The sequence below is a fragment of the Falco naumanni genome, chromosome 13 (genome assembly GCF_017639655.2).
Source record: "Falco naumanni isolate bFalNau1 chromosome 13, bFalNau1.pat, whole genome shotgun sequence".
In the NCBI taxonomy this organism is placed as follows: domain Eukaryota; kingdom Metazoa; phylum Chordata; class Aves; order Falconiformes; family Falconidae; genus Falco; species Falco naumanni.
In genome coordinates this window covers 13,313,099-13,334,828 of record NC_054066.1, presented here as the reverse complement: position 1 = coordinate 13,334,828, position 21,730 = coordinate 13,313,099, and the positions used below count along the sequence as shown (strand labels likewise).

At 36.1% G+C, this 21,730-nt stretch overlaps 1 protein-coding gene across 3 annotated transcripts in view; it reads left to right on the top strand.

Annotated features, from left to right (window-relative positions):
• SLC9A9 (solute carrier family 9 member A9) overlaps positions 1-21,730 on the top strand; it is a 214,334-nt gene that overhangs the window by 100,746 nt on the left and 91,858 nt on the right. For all 3 annotated transcript variants that reach the window (XM_040613001.1, XM_040613000.1, XM_040613002.1), the window contains exons 10-12: positions 13,212-13,325; positions 15,113-15,224; positions 20,956-21,109. In XM_040613001.1, coding sequence (XP_040468935.1) covers positions 13,212-13,325; positions 15,113-15,224; positions 20,956-21,109 — 380 coding nt within the window. The remainder of the gene's footprint in view (positions 1-13,211; positions 13,326-15,112; positions 15,225-20,955; positions 21,110-21,730) is intronic.

The following is a 21,730-nucleotide window of genomic DNA, read 5'->3' as shown; positions in this document are numbered from 1 at the left end:
TCTTGTCCTGTGCTTTCCCTCATAACTTCCAGTTTTCCCTCCTGAGGCACTAATGAGCTCCAGCTGTGTCACAGACATTGCGGCTAAGCCATGTATTCCTGAGCTGGACCATCGGAGCTTGCTAACTCAATACATCTCTACAGAGCCACTGGGTCTGTTACAAACAGGCTGCCCTCATTTATAAATTGCCTTCTTATCTCTAATTGAATATGCACCACATGCATAGTGCTTGTAATAATTATTACCTTTAAAATGGATTGTAATTGACAGGAAGCGTACAATGAATTCCAGTTCTCTACACAGCTATCTTCTGTGTTTAGCAGAAAAAAGCCAAAGATTGGAAACATGCCAGATGTATTGTTTGACCAGATGTACCGTAAGATCTTATGGAACCCTGTAGAATAGTATAATGCTATAAAGAAAGCTAAAGCTGCTTACTGTATGGGTTTAACAAGAAGAGTCATAACAACACAAGAAAATCTTGATTTCTGCAAAAGGAATTATACTACCATGTCTTCCAATCTAAATTTCTTAACAAAATCCCTCATTATCTGACTGATGTTCCTGATTACTGAACCATGCTAAAAGAATGTCAATCTGCAGTCTCTTTACGTGCAGCTCCCCTTAAATTTATGTGGAAATGCTGTAATTGTTTCCTCTCTTTTAGCTGTGAGCTACGTGATGGATGATAAACAGCTAGGAAACATTGCTACAAGTAAACTGATAACAGTAGACTTTATAACTATGGTATATCAGTAATTAGCTGCATAATTTATGATATATATCATAAACTAGCTGCTATCTTGTCCATAATATTGAAAATATAGGGTGTCCATATACAGAAATTACATTAGAATAGTCAGTTCTATGGTTCGTTCTTTAGTTTCCTTTTTTCTTCTGTTTTTGCATACCTGCTTTAGTGATTCCTTAACTGAGAATGTGCAGATTTACTCTGGCCTCATTAGTTCCCATCACATATTTCCCTTTGTCATCAGCATTTTGTAAGGAGTACCACATTCGAGTACCTTACACATGCACACACACACACACCATGAATAAAAATACAATTTTTGACCTATGAGAAAGAGAACTTATGTTGAAAACCAAAGGAAAACAACCTTCTTTCATTTTGCTTAAGCATAAGAACTGGAACATATACATGCTTAAATGTAATTCATACCCTGAAGAAACCCAGAACTGTAGTGAAAGCAGTATTTCTACAGAGAAGCTCGTCTTGTTGAAAAATGATGTAATTTTTTATGCCGGTAGGCTAAGGAGCATAATGCCATATGCAAACTAGTTTGCAAATGGCTTCATTAAAGTTTTTACAATCTGTTTAAACATTAAACATTTTCTTTAAATATTAATAAAGTTCTGTGATTGTTAAGGTTATAGTTTACTCTTTACAGCACAGTAGCAGATGCCTGCAGTTAGCTAACATATACCAATTGGAATTAAAACCTATAGGCCAAAATCTCATTGGCATATGGAGAAATATGTAATGAAATTCCAAACTGAGACACATGCTGTAATTTCTTTGAAAGGTGCCCTGAATCACAAATAAGACTCTCATATGTCTTCATCTGTGCAGTGGAACCAGACTGCATGGGACTATATGAGCTACTGCAGAATCAAAAAGCTGGTTTGTATAGCTATGCAGGTCATGTTATGGTGTCTCTCTTGATCTCCTCACAAGAGGTTTGAGGAGCAACCTCTGAAACGTTTCTCCTTACTGTGGGGATTTAGCACTTATACCTAGTTTTTGAATCTGCATCCATGCAAATATCCAACCTTGCACTCCACCTCTGTAAAACACATCTAGTTTTGCAAAGAGAATCTCCTCTAAGTATGTAGGCTGTCAAATCAAGTCCCTTCCTAAATATTGTCACCCTCCTCATCACTGCAACTGTGGAATGCAAAGGGAGAAAAAGCAAAGCAAAATCAATCTAATCCTGGGCTGGAACATATTCTTGCATCATCAATTTGTAGTGCTGAACAGAGCAGAGTGCAGTTTAACATCACAAAGTATATATGGTTACCTTTAGTTTAAATTATATCTTACTCAGTTTTGCATGTTGTGAAAGCTGACAGTTACAATATTCCCTTAAACATACTCAGACGCAACTCTCATCTGAGAATTTGTGACACATTAAAAAAAAAAAAAAAGAAAAAAAAAAAGGTAGGATTCTTCATTTAAGCCTTCCTTCATTTTTCATACAGGTAAACTAATTTAATAGAGTTTTATGCGATAAGTGAAAGCCTTTTGACTTTAATGAGATCTGGCTTATGCTATAAATGAAGAGGCTCATTTCATATATAAATGGCTCATATCATATGTAATAATAATATAAGTAACAACATTCAGATTCTTTCTTAAAATATAGTTATATCCTAATGGTAACAGTTTTCTCTAACTTTGTTTGAAACACTAACACTTCACATTGTGTTAGGTTATTTTAGTACAGGATTTATCAATAAATCCTCCAATTATGGAATGAACCTCTAGAAATCATCATCTGCTTTGTATTTCTAAACATAGTAAATTATACTGCTAAATTGGAATGCAGTAAAATTATTAAGCACATAGGTTTACACAGCTTTTAATGTTGAGAGTATTATTAATACGTTCCTTTGCTATAACCTTATGTTGCCTTACACTTGTATGAGTATATGTCAGTATGTTCATAATTGCTCTTACTGTGGGGACATTGTGTTTGGTAAAAAAAATCAAGATAGTTATTTCTTGTATGGCTAGATAGATTACATTAAAATCTTTATAGAGCATCTTGTGTTTTGTCACAGATGTGCATTGACCTCACCAAAAAAGGTCTGTGTGGTTTGGGAGCTAGCAGCTGTACTGATGTTTGGAGGCTTCTGCTTCCCCTCCAAACAGTAACGTTTTTGTCCTGCCCAAAGAATCTTGGGGCAATGAGACACCTTAAGGAATCTGAGCCATTGCATGATTTCTGACATTACCAAATTGCTATTGACAAAGAATCATTCTTGCAATCTGAAATATGTCTTATATATCTCTCCTTTTTAACTTACATGATTCTTGCATGACTGCTGATCCCTCACAATTCTCTATGTCATTTGCAAAATTCCATATCAGCTAAAAAACTGCACAAAAGCCTTGGTCAAAACTTGTTAGGACTATGTAGCTAACACTAAAATTCTCACACAATAAGCTGCAAGAAAAAAAAATACATGTAAATAAGGCACTAAATAGTCTAAAGCACTTGTCAGCATCCCATCTTTTTAGTGACTGCACAGCTGTGTTTCCATTACACGATTAATGGATTTGCTACCTTCAAAAGAAACATTTGTACAAAGTGGTAGCACAGTGCAAGAAATACTAAACAGCTGAATATAGCTCATCTCTTTCTCATGGTGCCGTCTGTGGAAATAATTAAGGGCTAAAAAGCCCTTTGTCAAAATCTTTCAGATTAAATGTCTAAATCATGACTAGGATTTGAATCAGTGCCCTGTCTTTCCACATGTTTTGGTACCCATCTACTCTAATTCACCTAAAATAATGACAAAAACATGCAAGTTTAGGCATCTATTTTAAGCTTTTGACTTCTAATTCTGCTTCAGTCACACCAGTTTAGGGGGGGTTTGACCACCATTTGTCTCCAGTGAATTCAAGGAGTTCTGAGTATTTGAGAATTCTAGACATTCAGCACCCTCAGAAGCACACATTGATGTAGTGACTAATACTTTTCTTGAAAAAACATTAAGCTGTATATGAGGTGCCAAATACTTCCCTAGTCCACTCACCTTCTGCTTTCCTACAGGTTCTTATCAGGAATTAGTTTTAAGGTCAAGAAAGAAGGACTAGTTTATCTTTTCACCACAGATACTTAATTTTACATAAGAATGTGGCCTGAGCTCTCAGATTTAAGCACAATTGAAGGTGTATCTTAGTTTAGGATTTTTGTGGGGTTAGTAAAATATCACCAAGGAGACCACTAATAATTTAGTGGACCTGAAAACACTGGAAATCTTTACAATACTTTCTCCAACAGCTTCTATTCTGTTGGTTTCAGCCAAAGTCACATTATAGCCAGATGTAAATCTACCCCATTAAAATTATTACAAAACTATCATTTAAATTCAAACAGCCATAGGTTGACCGGATATATATATACTTACTTTGAGGGAAAGATTCCACTTTTCAGTCTTTGCACCCTAACAACATCCAACTGCTGTAGATTTTGCAGTTTTGATATTATTCTTTGTCCTGTTTGTGCTTAATACTACTTATTCCTCTTCATTTGCCTTTACACATACTATTAGTGTACGCAGTCACATACATATGTTCTGTGCTATGTTAAAAGCACATATAAACAGCACTGATCATTTCCTCTGAGTTCATTCTCTCCAATTATCCTTCATCTGCAATTTTGGGATGTATTTCACAGCTACAAGTGCAGGGTGTTATACAGCCCTTTACCACAGGCAATTATTTACTCACAGTGGAAGTACCAAGGTTGCAGCCACTTGGAAGGTAACTTGTATTTGATGACAGCTTTTTTGTGCTTTATCCACAATATGTTTCTTTGTATTATTTTCAAAAACTACCCCACCAGCAAGTCTCTGACATTTTCTGTATTTAAGAAATGGGACCCTTCACACTTAATGTTCAAGCAAATCCCCCTCACATTCTGTCTCATCTCATCTCCATACAGTCTGCACTTTATATTACATCTATAAGTGTAGAAGACAGTCAGATGAGAAGAGTCATGTACTCTAATACTGAATAAAAAAATGTGACAGACAAAAACATATATTCACATTTCTCGGTCTTTTTGTTCAAATACATCATCAGTTCTTGAATAGTAGCCTGCATCAAGAGGCAGGGAAGCTGTTTAAAGATTATCTTAGAAATGAAACAAAAGAATTCCTCAAATTCACACCCTAAACATATAAAAGCAGATCAGTGGACCTACTAATCCAATATCCTGCTTCAGAAACTGGTACTAGAATCTGCAGAGTAACTGCAAATACCACTACCAAATATAACTGTAGGGTAGCGTTCTGCCAAGGTAATGTAGTTGAAAGCTGGGTCATCCGTAATAGGTCTTGAAGAATAATAAATGGAGCTTAGTATCATCAGGATCTCATGCTATTCAACACCAGTTAGAGCAAGAACAGTTCTCAGAAGGGAAGAATGCTCTACTTAGGTTAGAAAGAGGTAAGGTCTTGTGTCCCTTCCCCTCCAGCCTCTATAAACACTTAAAACAGTATATATGTGGAAACCCCTGAACAAATAACTGTGGCACAGAAAGTAAAGTTATTTAGCAAACAGTCTTTTATCTTACGTTAAGCACTGAATAAAACAAAATGGCAAGTCATCAGAAAGATGCCTGCAAGTACTGCTACTGTTTTCTGGATTAAGGTAAAATGGGGTCTTTCCTGATTTACGGTTCTACAGCATTTTTCCACAGAAGTAGATTCACAGACTGTAAAGGGTTTCATGGAATTATAGAATCATTTAGGTTGGAAAAGACTTTAAAGATCAACAAGTCCAACTGTTAACACAGGACTGCCAAGGCTACCATTTTTGGACCATATGGAAGCATCAATATGGGTAGAGAGAAGGTGCTATAGAACAGGTGCACAGAGAGCAAGTATTTGTCCTGTAGTATGTTGGATTTGCAGTGAAATGGAAATTTTATAGCATGAGATAATTTTTTGTAGTCTTGATTCTTGATGGAAAGCATGAAGAAAAGACACCACAGACTTCATGAGACTCCTTTCTTTGTCCTTCCTGCTAGGTTAAAGGCCTTCATAGTGGTTACTAGTTCCTAATATGTCAAAGAGTAACTGAATTTCTTTCCAATATGCAAAACTTGGCAAGGAAGGAAATTGTTTCTATGAACTCACTTGAAGAATTAACATTACAGAATATTTCCTCTCAGCAAATTGAAACCAAATAAATTGCATTTGTCCTCCTTAGAAATTAAATTGATCCCTTGAGGTTAGGACTGTGATAGCAAGTCACAGAGAAGAAGAAAAAAAAAAAAGCACTTGAGGGGGAGTGAAAAGAGGAAGATGATATTGATTTTGTGGGTTACTTTTGAAAAATCATCAGCAGTTCCTCTAATTTTAACATAAACGAAGAAACACAAAAGATGTATTAGTCCATTGCAGTTTTAAAGACAACTAGATTACATTGATGATATTACTATTTTTCTTTGATCAGAAGGAGAACAGTCATGTTTTAAAGCATTTAGTCTCCTTTGTCAGCTGAAATGGGCTTTGGCAAAGCCACAAATTGTTTCTCTCTTTTACTTATTTTTTTAACCATTGTTCCATATACTCTTAACCGTCAGCGCGTAATGTCCTTGCTTCCACCTGACTGGTGTTTTACTGCCCCAGAGATGCCTTCCGAGAAGGTATCTTTCAAGTTGTTCAGAATGGGTCATAATACTTACAAAATAGTTATTAAATAATACTTATGGAATGATACAGTACAGCTAAAGTAAACATAGAGAGCTTTATCTGCAGTAATCCCTGAGCACGTTATCTTGATACAACAGAGCACTGCTGATTCCTCCCTCCTTTATGCCTGTAACATTTCAGTGCAGGAATGAAGATAAATTAAGCACTTTAAAAATGGTTGTTTCTAGTTTGTGAACCAAAAAATAACTTAGATGACAAGCTGTAGGAGCAACAGCATCATCCTGCCTGTTTTGGCAATACCTTCTGTTAAGGTGTCATTCTTGAGTTATTTTTTGGTACAAATTAATGCCTGATGTATAACAGTAAAAGCTGGCTGCTGCAGGAAGGGAAGATAGTAATCTAACAAGGTTCCCCGTCTTACAAACCATGTTTGAAAAAAAGAAAAAAAAGCCACCAAAATGTGCAGAAATCCCCTTTCTGAGGCAACTTAGCAAGACTAATGACAGAATAATTAATTTGTCTACAGTTAGATGCAAAGTCTATTGAAGGCAGGATATAAATTCTCCTGAGGCTCTCAATCTGGCTATACTACCACAAGTGCACATCAAAGTTTCTGCTGCTCTCCATACCTTACACATATGAGTATATTGAGACAGATTTTGACAGTCACTTAATTGTCAATTAATTGATAAAATTAAATAACAAAGTTTTTTCTGAGGGTTAATGTGAATCCTGTAATTAATGATGTTGACAGATTCACCGTGAATAGACACCAAACTAAGCTTCCATTCAACCCGAGGTCAAACCTTTTTAGAAGTTCTGAGCAGTTTACCTTTTAATTCATTTTCTGATTTTCATTGTTGCAAGTAGTTTAGAACAAGGAAAAGATTCTAATTTAGCTGCCTAATTTTTTAAAAAATTAGTTTAAGCTTCTTTTGTCCAGCAAAGCCATTCAAGACCGATGGCATTTTTAATAACAGAAAGGATTTGCCTTGATGTCTGGGACCAACATTTTTTTCTTTACTGTTGCTAGTCAGAAGTCTGTCCTGTGCCAGTAGTTTATCCAGCTTGTCCCAAACTGAACTTTAGTGGTGGTGTGTAGATTATGCCGGGAAGAATAATCTATACTGTGTAAATGCAAAACAGTGCTGGCCTTTCCTCTCCCTTGGTGCTGCTATTTTCTTTATTTCTGTTCTTCCTCAGGCCTTATGAATCTTTTAAACCTCCTAGCTCTATAGGGAAATAGAAAGCTATTGTGTGCCTTCCATAAATCTGTTGGGGTAAAATTGATTTAATTCAGCAGCAAAGCCTATTGATAAAAAAGGCCAGAATTTTGCCCCAGGACATAAAAGATCTTGTAAGAATCTCTCTCTGCTGGTGTGTTTGTAAGTTTACAGTCAAATATGCTTGGATATCGAAATTAGTACCATAAACAAGTTTATATTCTATCATGAATTTGAGTTGCTTTTGATGTTTCTTTCATCTAAGCATGTTATTCTAGAAATGAGCATTATATCACTATGCTGTGAAGATTCATTATAGCTGTATGAAGGATTTTAGGCAAGAGGTTCAAATTCAAGCCTTCTTTTTCTGATTTTGAAACCTCTAATCAAAAGAGAAAGATTACATGAAGTAATTAGGCTACAATAAAGGCTTCTACAATCTCAGAAAGATTATGGTAGTCTGAATTCTCACTGCATTTTAATTCAAAATAGTTAGGAAAAAGCAGTTTTCATCAGCTATTGATTTATCAATATCCTTGACTTCATGGAACATTTTTGATAGCTGTGTTCTAATTAAATAGCATTATTCAAATATAATACATTTTATAACCATCAGTTAGCATTGACTGCTTGGGATTTTAATAGCTCTCTGTCACCTTCAAATCTCTCTTAAAAAGTATAATCAATTTTACATGCTAGCTTGCTAGCTGCTGTTGGACTGTCGAGAAACTCTCTCTGTTTCGATGTCATGCAAGAACATATCCCTGTGAGGTGTAACCCCTAGACAGGTGACATTCCTCCATGTTGCTAGCAAAATCAATGCAACTAGAGAAGGCTTGCAGGTTCCTGCAAGGGGTGGATGACATTCCTTCTGCAGGTATTAAATCGAGTGAAAAAATATAATGTTGCTATCCGTGAATAAAATCCACTGAATTTTGCTGGAAATAAGTTGTGGATGTAATTTGGCTTTTACCTAATACCCTCATACTAACATTATTCCCTTGAGGTGAAAGAATTATGTTTGTAATTCTGCTCTTACTCAGTACTCTCATACTAACTTTATTCCCTTGAGATGAAATATACTGTTTAAAGTATTAGGATTTGAGAAATCTTGCACTTTCCATCTCCCCAATCACAAGGGGACTGTGGCACAGAATATGTTCATTTTGTGCTTTTAATGCTCTCCTTTAAAGAATTCTATTTTTATTGCACCTGAGATTGGAATTCAGCACGTCCCATCTTCCAGGTGCACTAATTACCTAGATAATCTCTCTAACACTCAGTGAAAATTTAAATAGTTCTATAAAATGGATCAAGTTGCAAAACCCATTGTAGCATAGCTTGTCTAATTGGATTGAATTTAACTGTGGGGGTGGAGGGAAGGAAGGAAAAGAAGAAAGAAGGTGCTTTCTTATCTCACTCAAAAGATAAAATTAATACAGTTTTCATATCACATAAAAATTTTCATTTAAGTTAAAATAAAACATCAGTATAAGACAAACTTAGCGATTACAGCAAGTCTTAAGGTGTAGCTAACCTGGACTGAATCCTTCCTCTGCCAGTGAGAACTGAACTGCAAGCAGTTCTTCCTGGAAGGATGTTCCAACAGAAAACTGATTTTTTGCAGTCCCTTTTAATACGTACAGTGGCTGACGATAATACAAAAACTAAGCGTATTTGGTGAATGATGTATTTTTAAAAATATAAATATTATGTCCATTTTAATAGACATTTTTAATATAAATCTTTTGCAATATCCACTTTTTACAGAGAAAGTAACCAAAGCAAGGCAAATACACCCGGTTTCAGTAACTCACTGAGCTAAACACCTAAACCAAGTGCCTGAATTGGTTCTGAACCAGTGTTTTTGGAATTAATACTCTGCTCTGTAATGTGTTGACACTGGTGATTTGTTGTAACTCTTACTTTAAAGCTATAAGCAGGCTTATAGACTTTGTGGAGAAGTGAAAATGGTATATTACAAACGAGTTTTTTTCATTTTACACAGAAAACATGTATTATTACTATATGTGTATTTACATGGTTGCTAGCATAACTCTCTGGTACCCTTAGGGAAACTAAATGCAGCATGTGAGCATTTTAATGCCAATTTCATTTAGAATGGAAAGCAGTTAGTCATCTGTGCAGGAGGCAAGGGAAGGGAATTTATAGTTATAGACAAAATACTTCCAATGACTCAATATCTAGTATTCTAATCCTGTTTTCCTTTTTTTTTTTATGCAAGTAATCCCACCTGCAAGTACATTCAAAACAAGGAAAATTTTTGAGTAGCATTTAAGCAGACCATGGACTATAGCATAGCATAGACCTGGCTTATGGCCACTGAGACAAAAAAGGGTGTTTTTCAGAGGCTAACCTGTGTGGTGATGCAGCTCTTCTTGGAACTTCTTGGGTGTCCCAGGAAATTATACATTCTGGATAAAAACTTATTCCTCCTATTCCTCTGCTTCTCATCAAAAGGTCTTGACATCCTATCTTTAAAATAATATCAGAAATGTTTGTGTGAAAGTCATGACAATTTGGGGAAATGCTTCTATGGAAGCGGTTTCTTAACATGGTTTTCAGAAAATCTCTTTTTAGAATAACTTGTTTTGTTCTGATCGGATTTCTATTGCACAACGCTGACAGTTGAGTGCTTAATGTATCTCCAAGGGCTCTGTATTACTGTTGAACAAAACATAGAAGTTAAAAAAAAAAAACCTGAAAATAATACTATGCTGAATACAGGAATAAAAGTGAAGTCTAGAGGACAGTGGATAAATTTTATGTTATATCTACAAGCATCATGTTCCAGGCAAAAGCATTCAGATATCACTTCTTTTATGACAATAGCTAGTTCTGAAGCAGTTGACATTTTTTAATATTTTGTTGTCAGCTCAGGGTGAGAATTTAGAATAGGTCGCACTTCATGGATAAATGTGTTGTGTGAGTTATATACTTTTTAAAAGAGAGAGCAAACTATATGGTGAATACAGAAGATCGAATGAGGCTAATGAGCTACTTCTACCATTCTAAGAAGCTGAACCTTTCATAAAAGACCATATTGTGGCTGTGTCTGGAATAGGAAGAAGCTTACTCTAAATTAGCTATTGAAATAGCACCTGGATTTTTGGTATGCAAAGGAAGGAAACTAATCTGGATTTAATCTTCTAGCAGGTAGGCAGTGCTCTGGTAGTGGAAGATCAAAATACAAAAAAAGTAGAGATAAGGGGCAGAGGGGGGAAACAGCATAGTTTAGCACCAAAATTCACAGAGGGAAAAAAATACTATTTGAATTGTATTTGCTCTTGCAAACAAAACAGTTAACGTCCAACAATATGATTCAAGTACTGCAACAGATAGCCATGTCATCAGTGTTGCACATACCTGACTTAGATGACATGGCTAAGTATCACATACACTGTAACTACAGGCTAAAAAAACTAATAGGCTTATGCTGGTTGCACAGAAAACATTGGCACAGTGAGAGAAATAAGTATATATTGTTCATGTCGATTGGAACCACAGTCAAGAATTAGGGATTTTCTCTTTAAGAATCACTTAGTGAAATTATTCTGGAGGTTTGAAGCTGCACTGAAGTAGGAAGAAAACAGGATGCACATAGCCGGAAAAAGAGGTAAAGTTACAGAGAAATGTAAAATACGCACTAAACTGAATTTACAAGAAATAAGTAGTACATCTGCATCTCAAACAGATTGCTGGAGACAAGGGGTGAGAAGTTTAAAAGCAGTAATGTCATGAAAGCACTTCAGGCAAGAGTAAAATCCTTAATTTACTGCTGAAGATTATCGAGAAGGAATACACAGCAAAAACAATGAAATAGCAAAATCTGTTTTCCTTCAAAAAAAAAGTATGTCAACAATAAGTTTGGAAAATCAGTTTCAGAAACTGTGTTTCTAAAATGCAGTAATAGTAGATCTACTTTACATTTCTGTAAGTCTTGAATGAGATTTCTTAAATGAAGAGTGAAGTATCATCCAGCCTTAAAACCTCTGGAGCATCTTTATCTTACCCCAACAACTAAAGTCTGGAGTTGTGGCTCCTCATAGCAGTACCCTTCCATCAAAAGATTTTTTACGTATACACATATATATATCTCTATATACATATATATGTAGGTCCTGTCACAACGCTCCTGATACATTGTTTAAAGTATTAGAAAAATGCGTCAGATATTCCCATGAAGAAGTGGGATAATGTTTGCTCCCAAAATTGAAAGATTTACCATAATAATTTCTGTGGGTCACAAGAATCCATACTTAGAGGTTTTCTGACAATTGGTTTCTCTCATTTAAATTTAAGTTAAATAGTTTAAGTCTACTAACTTGCAAATATTTCTTGTGTTTGTTTTCATGTTGTTCAGCATTGCAGCACAAAACGGGGGCTATGGGACATGTGCTCGGGATAACTGATGGTGCTGCCATGGGTCCGAAATATCTTCCCGTATACTACTGGGTTTTATACCATTTTGCCTCTGAAATTTCTTTTAAATAATGATTCTGACAACTCTCATTTTTCCTTTGTTAGATCTTAGTGACTGTTATTGGATATTTATTTTTAGAAACAGAAACATGTTACAAAAAATACATAAGCCCATTGAGGATGAATAAAGTATCTCCACAGTAACATTCAGGATAATGATGTATGACTGGCTGTAGACAGATTGACAAACTTCGGCCCCAGTTCTGCATCAGGATTTGTTAGTGTAGCCTCTGGAGCCCAAAAGTTACTTTCAGAAGTGAAAAGACCTCTTTTTCTCTCCTCTCTAGTTATTTGGCAGCAATGATTTATTTTTTCCAGATGTGGATATGAAAATTTCTTTTATTAGTTTTTATATAATCAGCTGAAAATGCAATCAAGAACATCCCCTCAAGGCAGACAGATATTTTGGCTTTGCTTGTTTTTTCACAGAAGAAATCCTACCGTAATCATGTATTTTAAGCTCATAATACGTTTGAATGATATTTTAAATAGTTTGGTTTGAAATGAGTAATTGATATTGATGTCCATACAGTGTAATAAAAGTCTTCATCTGCAGGATAATATTTGTGGTAATAAAAAAGATCATGTTATATTTTAAAGGCACAGGTTCTTAAAAGTCCATTTAGGAAATTATTTTTTTTCTCTCTTGGCACTGGTGCACCCGTACCCCATCCAGTATTACGCATAATCACCTGTGTAATCTGGAGCACAGATTTTCCCAGGAGGTGAGTTTCCCAGGCTCACCTGTGTAAACATGAAGCTAAATTCCCTCAGCTTCCCTTCAGTTTGCACTGGAGCTTGTATAACTTACTTGCTGTTTATGTATTTTATTCAGTTGTCCATATCAAGTTTTCATACACAAATCAGAGAAAAATATGCAAGCAACTATGAATTTTAAAGCTGAAAGACACCGCATATAATGTATAGAAAATTAGATGGTTTTAAAATCCACCCTTACGAAAGGTGTGATTTGTGTTCCTTTCATGTGAACAGTTCTGTATTCCAAGAGAACCTGGTGATAAACAATAGTTAGTTACAGACATGAGTCATAATTATGTTCTTTCTCTCTTGTTTAAGTTGTTCGAGTTCATGAATTTTTTGGCTGAGAATGTCATCTTCTGTTACATGGGACTCGCACTATTCACATTTCAAAATCATATCTTCAATCCTCTCTTCATATTTGGTGCATTTGTATCCTTTGCTTTAAAGAACTATGTCTATGTACATGCATGCTCAATGTGGGAAAAAATAACAAGAAAATCACTCGGTTCCTTAAATCCTAAATCAATTCTTTGTCAAGTCCAGAGGCAATCATCTTTATTACATATATCTCAATAACTAGCTCAATGCATGTAAGTACATGGGCTTTTGATAGTTGGTGTTTAAAAGATCTGCTACAAGGCAAACAGCTTTAAACCAGCTGGGTAACTTTTACCACTGGTTTACAAGTAGGGTGGGAAATTGGGATGTGTAGTGGGACACATCTGTGGGGACAGGTACAGGCACACAAAATCTTTTTGCCTGTCCAGAGCCAGTGCAGTTCCACAAAGCTGCTTCAAGGCAGATGTGTGCCATAAGCAGAATTTCCCCAAAGCTACTTAAATGATTAAGTCCTTAAAACACACAGTTCTGCCTTGCTGAATTTTTTCATTCTTTGTATTTGATATCTCTAGTGTATGTGAATTTATTTACAACATCATGGGCCTAAGAGACTGGTAAGAAAAAGAGTCTGTGTCTTTAATTCTGCCATGGTTTCTCAAAAAATCTGTTACTTTCTTCTACAGTGGCATAGATTCTTTTCACGCTGATAATTTCCACAATGGGTTTTTTGGCTCAGAGCAGCAGCCCTTTGCTTATCGCCTCCTGATGAAATCTAACAGCTTTGAAAGTTGGGATCCTACTGTTTACTGGCAGTAATTTTTTCATGTAATTTCCAAACGAATAATAACAACTTCACCGCAGCTCCCTTGGCTGCAGGTTGGGTTGCACCCCACCACCACGAGGCAAGTACAATCCTGTGTCCTGCACTCCTCACGTGGGAAGGCAGTTGAACATGGGAGCAGCGCTCAGCACCCCAGATGGGGACGGTGCTGTAGAGCACTGCAGGGACCTGGCTTTATTGTTTCTTCTCACTAAGAGCCAAGAGACTTGAACAGGGTTGCACTGGACAGCTGAGCACAGAGCATGAGAAGCAACCACTGCTAATGCATCTTGTCCTACGTCCATAGGAGCTTTAAGCAGCTCTTGGCCCAGCAGATATGATGCATACAGATGTTGCCACTCGAGTACTTCATCTGTTCTACAGTCCACAGCATGTGTCAGACTAAGAGTGCTGTAATTGAGTCCTAAGAGTCACAAGACAAGGGGAGGGTGGAACCTGCTAAAAGCATATATAAGGAGCTCTTTTTTTTTTTTTTTTTTTAATCTGAAATAGCCTCATGTTTCTAATTAAGGCAACTTTTGTGATCGTTCCACAGAGAAGTAATAAAGAACTCCTTTCAAAAAATCTCCATAGAAAAAGGGAAAGAAGAAGAAAAAAAAAAAGCAAAGTGTGCTGGATATAGACAATATGAATTGTCAGGAAATAGGAAAGTAATAATCATGTCCAAAAGTGCATTTATTCTTTGCAAATTGCTGCTCAAGGAGATAATGCCATCTCTGCAATTGATGGTGGGCATTTTACTGAAGGGCTGAAGATGAAGCCACGTGTGATACAAATGTGATGAGTAAAAGCAGAGTGATTGAAGTGGGATGTGTAATGATGAGCATAAAACCAGGAGGTCTGGGGAAGACAATCTCTGTCACTGCACAGTTTTATAATGAAATTGGAACCAGAAGGATCTGACATGTAAGATATGAAGTAATCTCATATTCATTTTAATTACTCTTTTAAAATAACTTTGGAGAAATATTGGCTTTAAGATAACCAGTTATGTCAGTAGTTCCTCCACCATTTTCCTTAACATCTAACCTTCTAGGTGGCAGTTTTTGTAGCAAGAGCTTGCAACATATACCCACTTTCATTCCTTTTGAATTTGGGTCGAAAACAAAAGATTCCCAGGAACTTTCAGCACATGATGATGTTTTCAGGTAAGTGCTATTTTGATATTTTTTCTGTCCATATTTAACAATTGACAAAGATATTCATCTATCACTAGAAAAAGCCACATCTATCACAAAGAAGTCATTACCTTCAAACTCAAGGTAGTCTCTTCAAAGCTACTGAAGCAAATTAATGTATTATCATCAACTTCACTGTGCTCTGGGCCTATTTTAATTAACGTTCTGGAAACCTACCACCCAGGAAGCAAGTCTTTCAACCCATTGTCCCACATCTGTCTACACTTCCACAGTTAGGGAATATCATGTTCTTATGTTGTGTTGGTTTAGAGGTGCCTGTAGTATACCTGACAGCATGTTTACATACCAGCAAATAGATACCCAACTTTGAAGGTGTTAGTACCGATACTCAAATCAGACACTACCTTTGGCAGTTGCTTTACTTCAGGATCAGTTTTAGTTTGAAACGTGAAAATAGGAGACCTCCATACCACAGACATTTTTATATATATTCCAGACTGATTTTTGACTACTTCATTTTCCAAATTCAGATTTTATTAGTTTTAACTCTGGTTAATTTTAAAATGTTAAAAGAAAAAAAAAAATCCAGAAGAGGGAGCCCTGTTCTACTCCGATTTGTACATCATCCCCTGAACTGTTAAGATCTCAGCTGGGTTCTGTATTTTTGGACTTGCACAAGCTAGAAACACTTCTACTTGTCTTTCTGGTGCTAGTTAGGAAAAACTCACTTATAAACGAAGAACATTTTTTCAGTAAGAGACAGAAACACAGATCCCCCAATGCCTTTTATGAAATAATTTTCTATAATTAGAAAGTCAACACTTTTTTTTTTTCTTAATTTTCCTACTTTTTGTACAGAAACTTATTGCAAATTTTTATGGAGAAAAGTTTTTGATTGACAGCCTTGATGTACACTGATCTATTTAGCCAGATAACATGTAAAATACAATGCACCACATTTCAAGCTCCCTCATCAGTACTCCACATCAGGGTGCCTCATTTATGCCTGTGTAATTCCATCTCTAGAGAGCAACACAGCAGTTCATTTCTATATCCATTCAATCCTTCTGCTGAAAGCTGCCACTGAAAATGTCAGTTAATACCAGCTAGACTGTAGTGAGAGATGATGACATATATCCATTAGGAACCGGCTTTCAGACCGCCTACTCACCTACAATCGTTAGCCGTTAAGATGCATATGTAGATCACTCTAGCTAGCAGGTGGCCAACTAAACAATGGCATGAAAAATAGCTTCATATCACTAATTATCTGGGGTTTGGGTTCCATTTTTGCTTTCATATTTCATCAGATAAAGTATAGAATTAAAAAATCTTCTAAAATATATCTTATCCTTCAACACTTCTGTCCTCATTTTCTCTCCAGGCAAGTTTCTTCTGCACAGAACTAGGAGCAGAAAGTAGCCTGCAGCCAACAACTGAATGTGAGAACTCACACTCACACGTTAGCTTTCCAGTACAATCTGGCAGCTGAGAACTGAAAATATAGTATTGAAAACTTGTAAAATGTAAATGTTAAAATGCTCAGAAAAGTAATTTAACTGTATTCGAAGAAACACTGTATTTTGTAGAGAAAAATGTCTTTACAACCTTAAAAAAAGTAAATGGCATCATCTGCAAGTAGAGCAATAAAGACTGACTGCCTCTTACACTGCCAGCATCTTCACACTTCACAGAACACTTCAGATACATGGATTTTCTGTGTAATTGTACTTATTAATATGCACTAAGATTTGTGCTTATTTACTAGTAGCATTCTTACTTACTATAAACTGATCATACTGTATATAGTGATAAACAAAGGCAATAAATGCCACAAGAGAAACATATTTCTGATATGAGGAAACAAGGCATTGAATTTGCATTTGGAGGAAGGTGCTTTTTGCCTACACAAGATCAGCAGCAATATTCTGATATAGCATCAGGTTCTAGTCAATCACAGAGGTTAAACTGGGCTTCATTCACCGCAGCATCACACACTCATGATGTGTGAACACAATGAACAATTAATTTTGAGTTAGTTTTGTTTTCCATCATATCATTACCAGATGTACCAAACATCTACTGCTTGCTTTACTGAGTTTTACTGCCATAATCACCATGAATATCAAAGTCTGAAAAAAGCAATTAAGGTCAGGCAAGTACATTGTCAATTAGAATTTGACTATACCTTTCTCTGCAAAGAAATCTACTGAAGTCATTAAATTATACTTTCTGAGGAGTATTAATATACTTTAGTAAAGGTAAAAGTTAGACTTGGAAGTGGATTATGTAGCATATTGATTTATTACATTCTTCATCTGCTTCTGCCACTCTAACAACACATTACAGAGGATAAATTCACTTTTACAACTACGTTTAATCATGATTGCTGATAATATTCTATTGTAAATCAAAACTAAATTACTCTTCGTATAAATAAGCCTGAGCTTCTCAAATCAAGTTCAACATCAGCTAAAACGGAGCAGGCCGGCAGCCTCTGCTCATGTGAAAAACAAGTATTTCAAGGACTTAAATTGTAAGGGAGCTATCACTGTACACTAGTCTATGCTAAATGCAAAATGCCTCCTTTCAGTTCAGACCCTGTTATAATGCCTTTAGATGGCAGTAAACTTAAAAGGGAAGGAAACTAAATGGATCCAGATAGACTTATTAACGGCAATAACAAATCTGATATTTGGGCATCACTGCCACATGACCAGGAGGGGACTATTTAACAGATACAGTACTGCATCTTCTACTCTTCTTCCAATATCTCTATTTACTTTTTACTGTGCTTCTTCTCTACACCATGTAAATCAGCAAGAGAGAGGCTTGTGGGACAGAGGGCTACAGGGGTGGTTGCTCTTAATATTAGGCATTACAGTAGCAGTAGAGTCTGAAAGGGTGGAACATAAATGCAGAAGAAAAATGAGAAAGAATGCCTGTGTACAGGCAGCTGTTGTGCAGGCATTTACATCTGCACACTCGTACATACATGGTGGTGGGAAGTGTCAAAGTGAACTTTTCCAAGGGAACAGATACAAAACCAAATTGCTAAAGAGAGAAGAAAGCAAGGAAGAAAAGGGCAGAGAACTACAGTTGAAACCAAAACACCAGATCTACATACAGAATGTCTCCTTTCCTGGCTGATTCTCTCCATGCTATCCACAAACACTACTGCCCTCAAAGGCTCTTCAGAGGGATGGGTTCAGAGATCTGTGTTTGTGGAGTATGAGCAAAGGATGGAGAACAGCCCAATAGGACACACCTGTTCTGTTCTGTGGGTCTCAGAAGTTTAACCCTGGAAGTGCTTTTCTTTGGAGGCCTTGACACATTAAAGAATATCTCTTAAAGATGAGTCCCTAATGGCTAGCACAGCTAGCAGAAAAATCTAGCAGAAAATCTGTGATAGAGCCCAAAGGATCAATAGATCACAGCACAGATCTGGAGCTGCTGTCAGTGTGGCATCTCTGAAAGATGAGGGGAGAGGATCTCTGCTAGCGGTGCATCAGACCATTTTCCTTCCACCAGGCCACTTTCACCCAGGTGTCGCTGAAGTATCGATGTCCATTGGAGCCAATAATTCCATTGTGTTTTGTTAGTATTTTCCCCTGAGGTATCAGAGAAAGCCTAACCTGCCTTATCTTTAGTTTGTTTCAGCATCTTACCATTTTCTGAAGCTCTTAAAATTTCCTTTGTTTTGTTGTTGCCTGGAATGTATTTTGATATATGCAATAGTGTTCCTTGCTTCTTACTGAGTGTACATTTCAGGTTATATTCATCTGCTTCCCACTGCTTTAGTCGGAAGCAAATGTTTTGCTTGAATATTTATTTTACTTTAGACATGGGTTTAGTTGAAACTGAATTAGCTCTTACAGACCACGTTGAGCCTTTTTATAAATGAAAAATGCAATGAAGACACTCACTATTTCTCTAAGCTGAAGAAATACCCAGTCCAGCACTCAAGAAGTAGAGTCTTAATGACATATTAATTAACTTTTTTTTATATATTCTCTCTTACCAAAAGAGATGTTCTAGATTTAATATTGCATGTACCATTATGATTCGGTTGTGGAAAGCAGCATTGTTTTCCACCAGAATGCAGCCACCAGTAATTTAAGCATTTAATCTGGGCTAGTCATCTAGCATTACCACTATAACCACTGGAAAAAGACCATTTCAATAGTGATTCATTCACTCCTCAGATACCTGTTTAAAATGAGCTGATAGTTTTTTTTCCATAAGAAAGCAGTAAAGCATGTACATCCTTAGAGATGTCTCTTACATAAAAGCAAAGTCAAGGACAAGCCCACTTGTTGACTGCGGTGTTATTTTCATAAAAACAGAGATTTTAAACCTGCTGCCACTGACCATTTTCAGCTAGTGTAACTACAGTCTGGTACTTCCTTGCAGAAATGGCTTTGTGTTGTTCTCTAGATAAACTGTCCATTTTCTATACCAAATAATTCATATTCTAGCTATATAAACTTAAAGAAGTTTAAAGTTCTACTCCAAAAATAGCTGCATTTAGCAGTTGATTAAATGATTCTGTATAGACCATCAGTGCCTTACAAGAGGTTTAATTATTATATTTAGCATCTCTGTACTTGCAAAGTACTTTTTGGATTCAGCATGTATTGCATACATGTAATGGCTTTGCTCTCTACACTTATTTTGTGGAATTTTTTTTAAGAAAACAATGAATTAAATTTAAATTTATAAATAAAAAGCATTGGAAAATACAGAATATTATTTGTACTATGCATTCAGAGGGCTGGAGACACTAGCAGGCTATTTCTCCCCTCTTTTTTTAAAAGTGTCACTCTATGAAGACCTATTTAGTTAGCTTATTACTACCTGTGGGGCTTTTTTAAACTCACAGTTAGCTGTTTTCTCCATATTTGTAAGTTTTTGTTTATTCAGTCTCTGTAGGTGTATAATTTTACAACTATTATAATTTTTCAAGCACACCAAGAGCTGAAAATCATAGAATTATAGAATGGTTTGGGTTGCAAGGAACCTTAAAGATCATTTAGTTCCAACGCCCTGCCATGGGCAGGGACACCTTCCACTAGACCAGGTTGCTCAAAGCCCTGTCCAGCCTGGTCTGGAGCACTGCCAGGGCTGGGGAATGCACCTATAGCTGCTCTGAGCAACCTGTGCCAGTGTCTAAATTTACATTATTTTACATTCCCTTTTCAGATACTTAAACTCATCTTTTAAAAACTATCCATTGGTTTTAAGTCATGGTTATTTTTGACTGGTCTTAGCACATTGAAAGATTTTAAAGGCATTTGAAAGATTTTTTCTATTTTTTCAAGCAAGAAATAGGTAGCCTATATGGGTACAGGTTTTAATACCAACCCTTGTTCTCACTTGCACCTAATTTCATGAGTAGTCCTACTGAAGTCAGTAAAACAACACAAAGAATAAATTTTTGTTTTGAGAATCTTAAAGTCCAGATTACTATTTAATTTTCAATTATTCAAGACAGAGCATTCAGTGGATGTAAAACAAACGTGTAAATATTATGTGAATATGAGAGTAGTTTTGTTGTCCACTGCTGCAAAGTTGCTCACAATGCATTAAACACCATCCTTTCAATTAGCACAATTCAGCATTTTATAAGTATGGTCATGGTCTGAAAACTTCCTCTGCCCTTGGAATTGGGTCCGGGTGGAAAAGACTAAAATTCTGTTTCTCCATCACATTAAGTTCATCATTGTCCTTTTTTTTCCAGGTTTACGTGGTGCAATAGCATTCGCATTGGCTATTCGAGACACAAAGTCCCAGCCCAAACAAATGATGTTTACAACAGCACTGCTGATCGTATTTTTCACAGTCTGGGTATTTGGTGGGGGCACAACACCAATGCTTACATGGCTTCAAATCAGGTTAGTATTCTCTTTAAAATAATAACTAACAAAATAGAATGCAATCACTACAGATCAATCACTAAATTCCTGCAGCTTTCTAAGGCTTATTTATATGCTTTTTAATGGAATTTCACAAGCACAAAGGAAGTATTTGGCTACCTGGTAGAGGCCCCAGACCACAAGGAACGGGTTCTTCCCAAGTCTGGACCTAGGTCAGACCCATCCTTATTTCCTAAGAGTTTGTTTCACTACTGTTCCTTTTAAACACTATGAATAAATGTTAGTGTCCTTCTCGCTGTTGAAGAAAGAGCTGTAAAAGCAGATTTTGCCCTCATCTAAAAATGTGTATTTATTACACAAACATGTCATAAATAATGTATTTCTGATTATAATGTGAATATACTAGAAAAACCTACCTGCACTGGTGTATCATTCAGCCATTAATTTATTATGCATCATTTTATATAAGCCTCTTCACTATATTATTTTTTAAATTACTTTGTAGTCACTTGTATTCACAAAAAGCAATGAATGACAAGGGAGGTTAAATGAGAAAAGAGAGGGAAATAGAAAGCTGAAATAAAGAGCATCTAATTTAAATGTAGTGTCCTGCCAAGAGTGCTTTTTTGAAACCTCGCT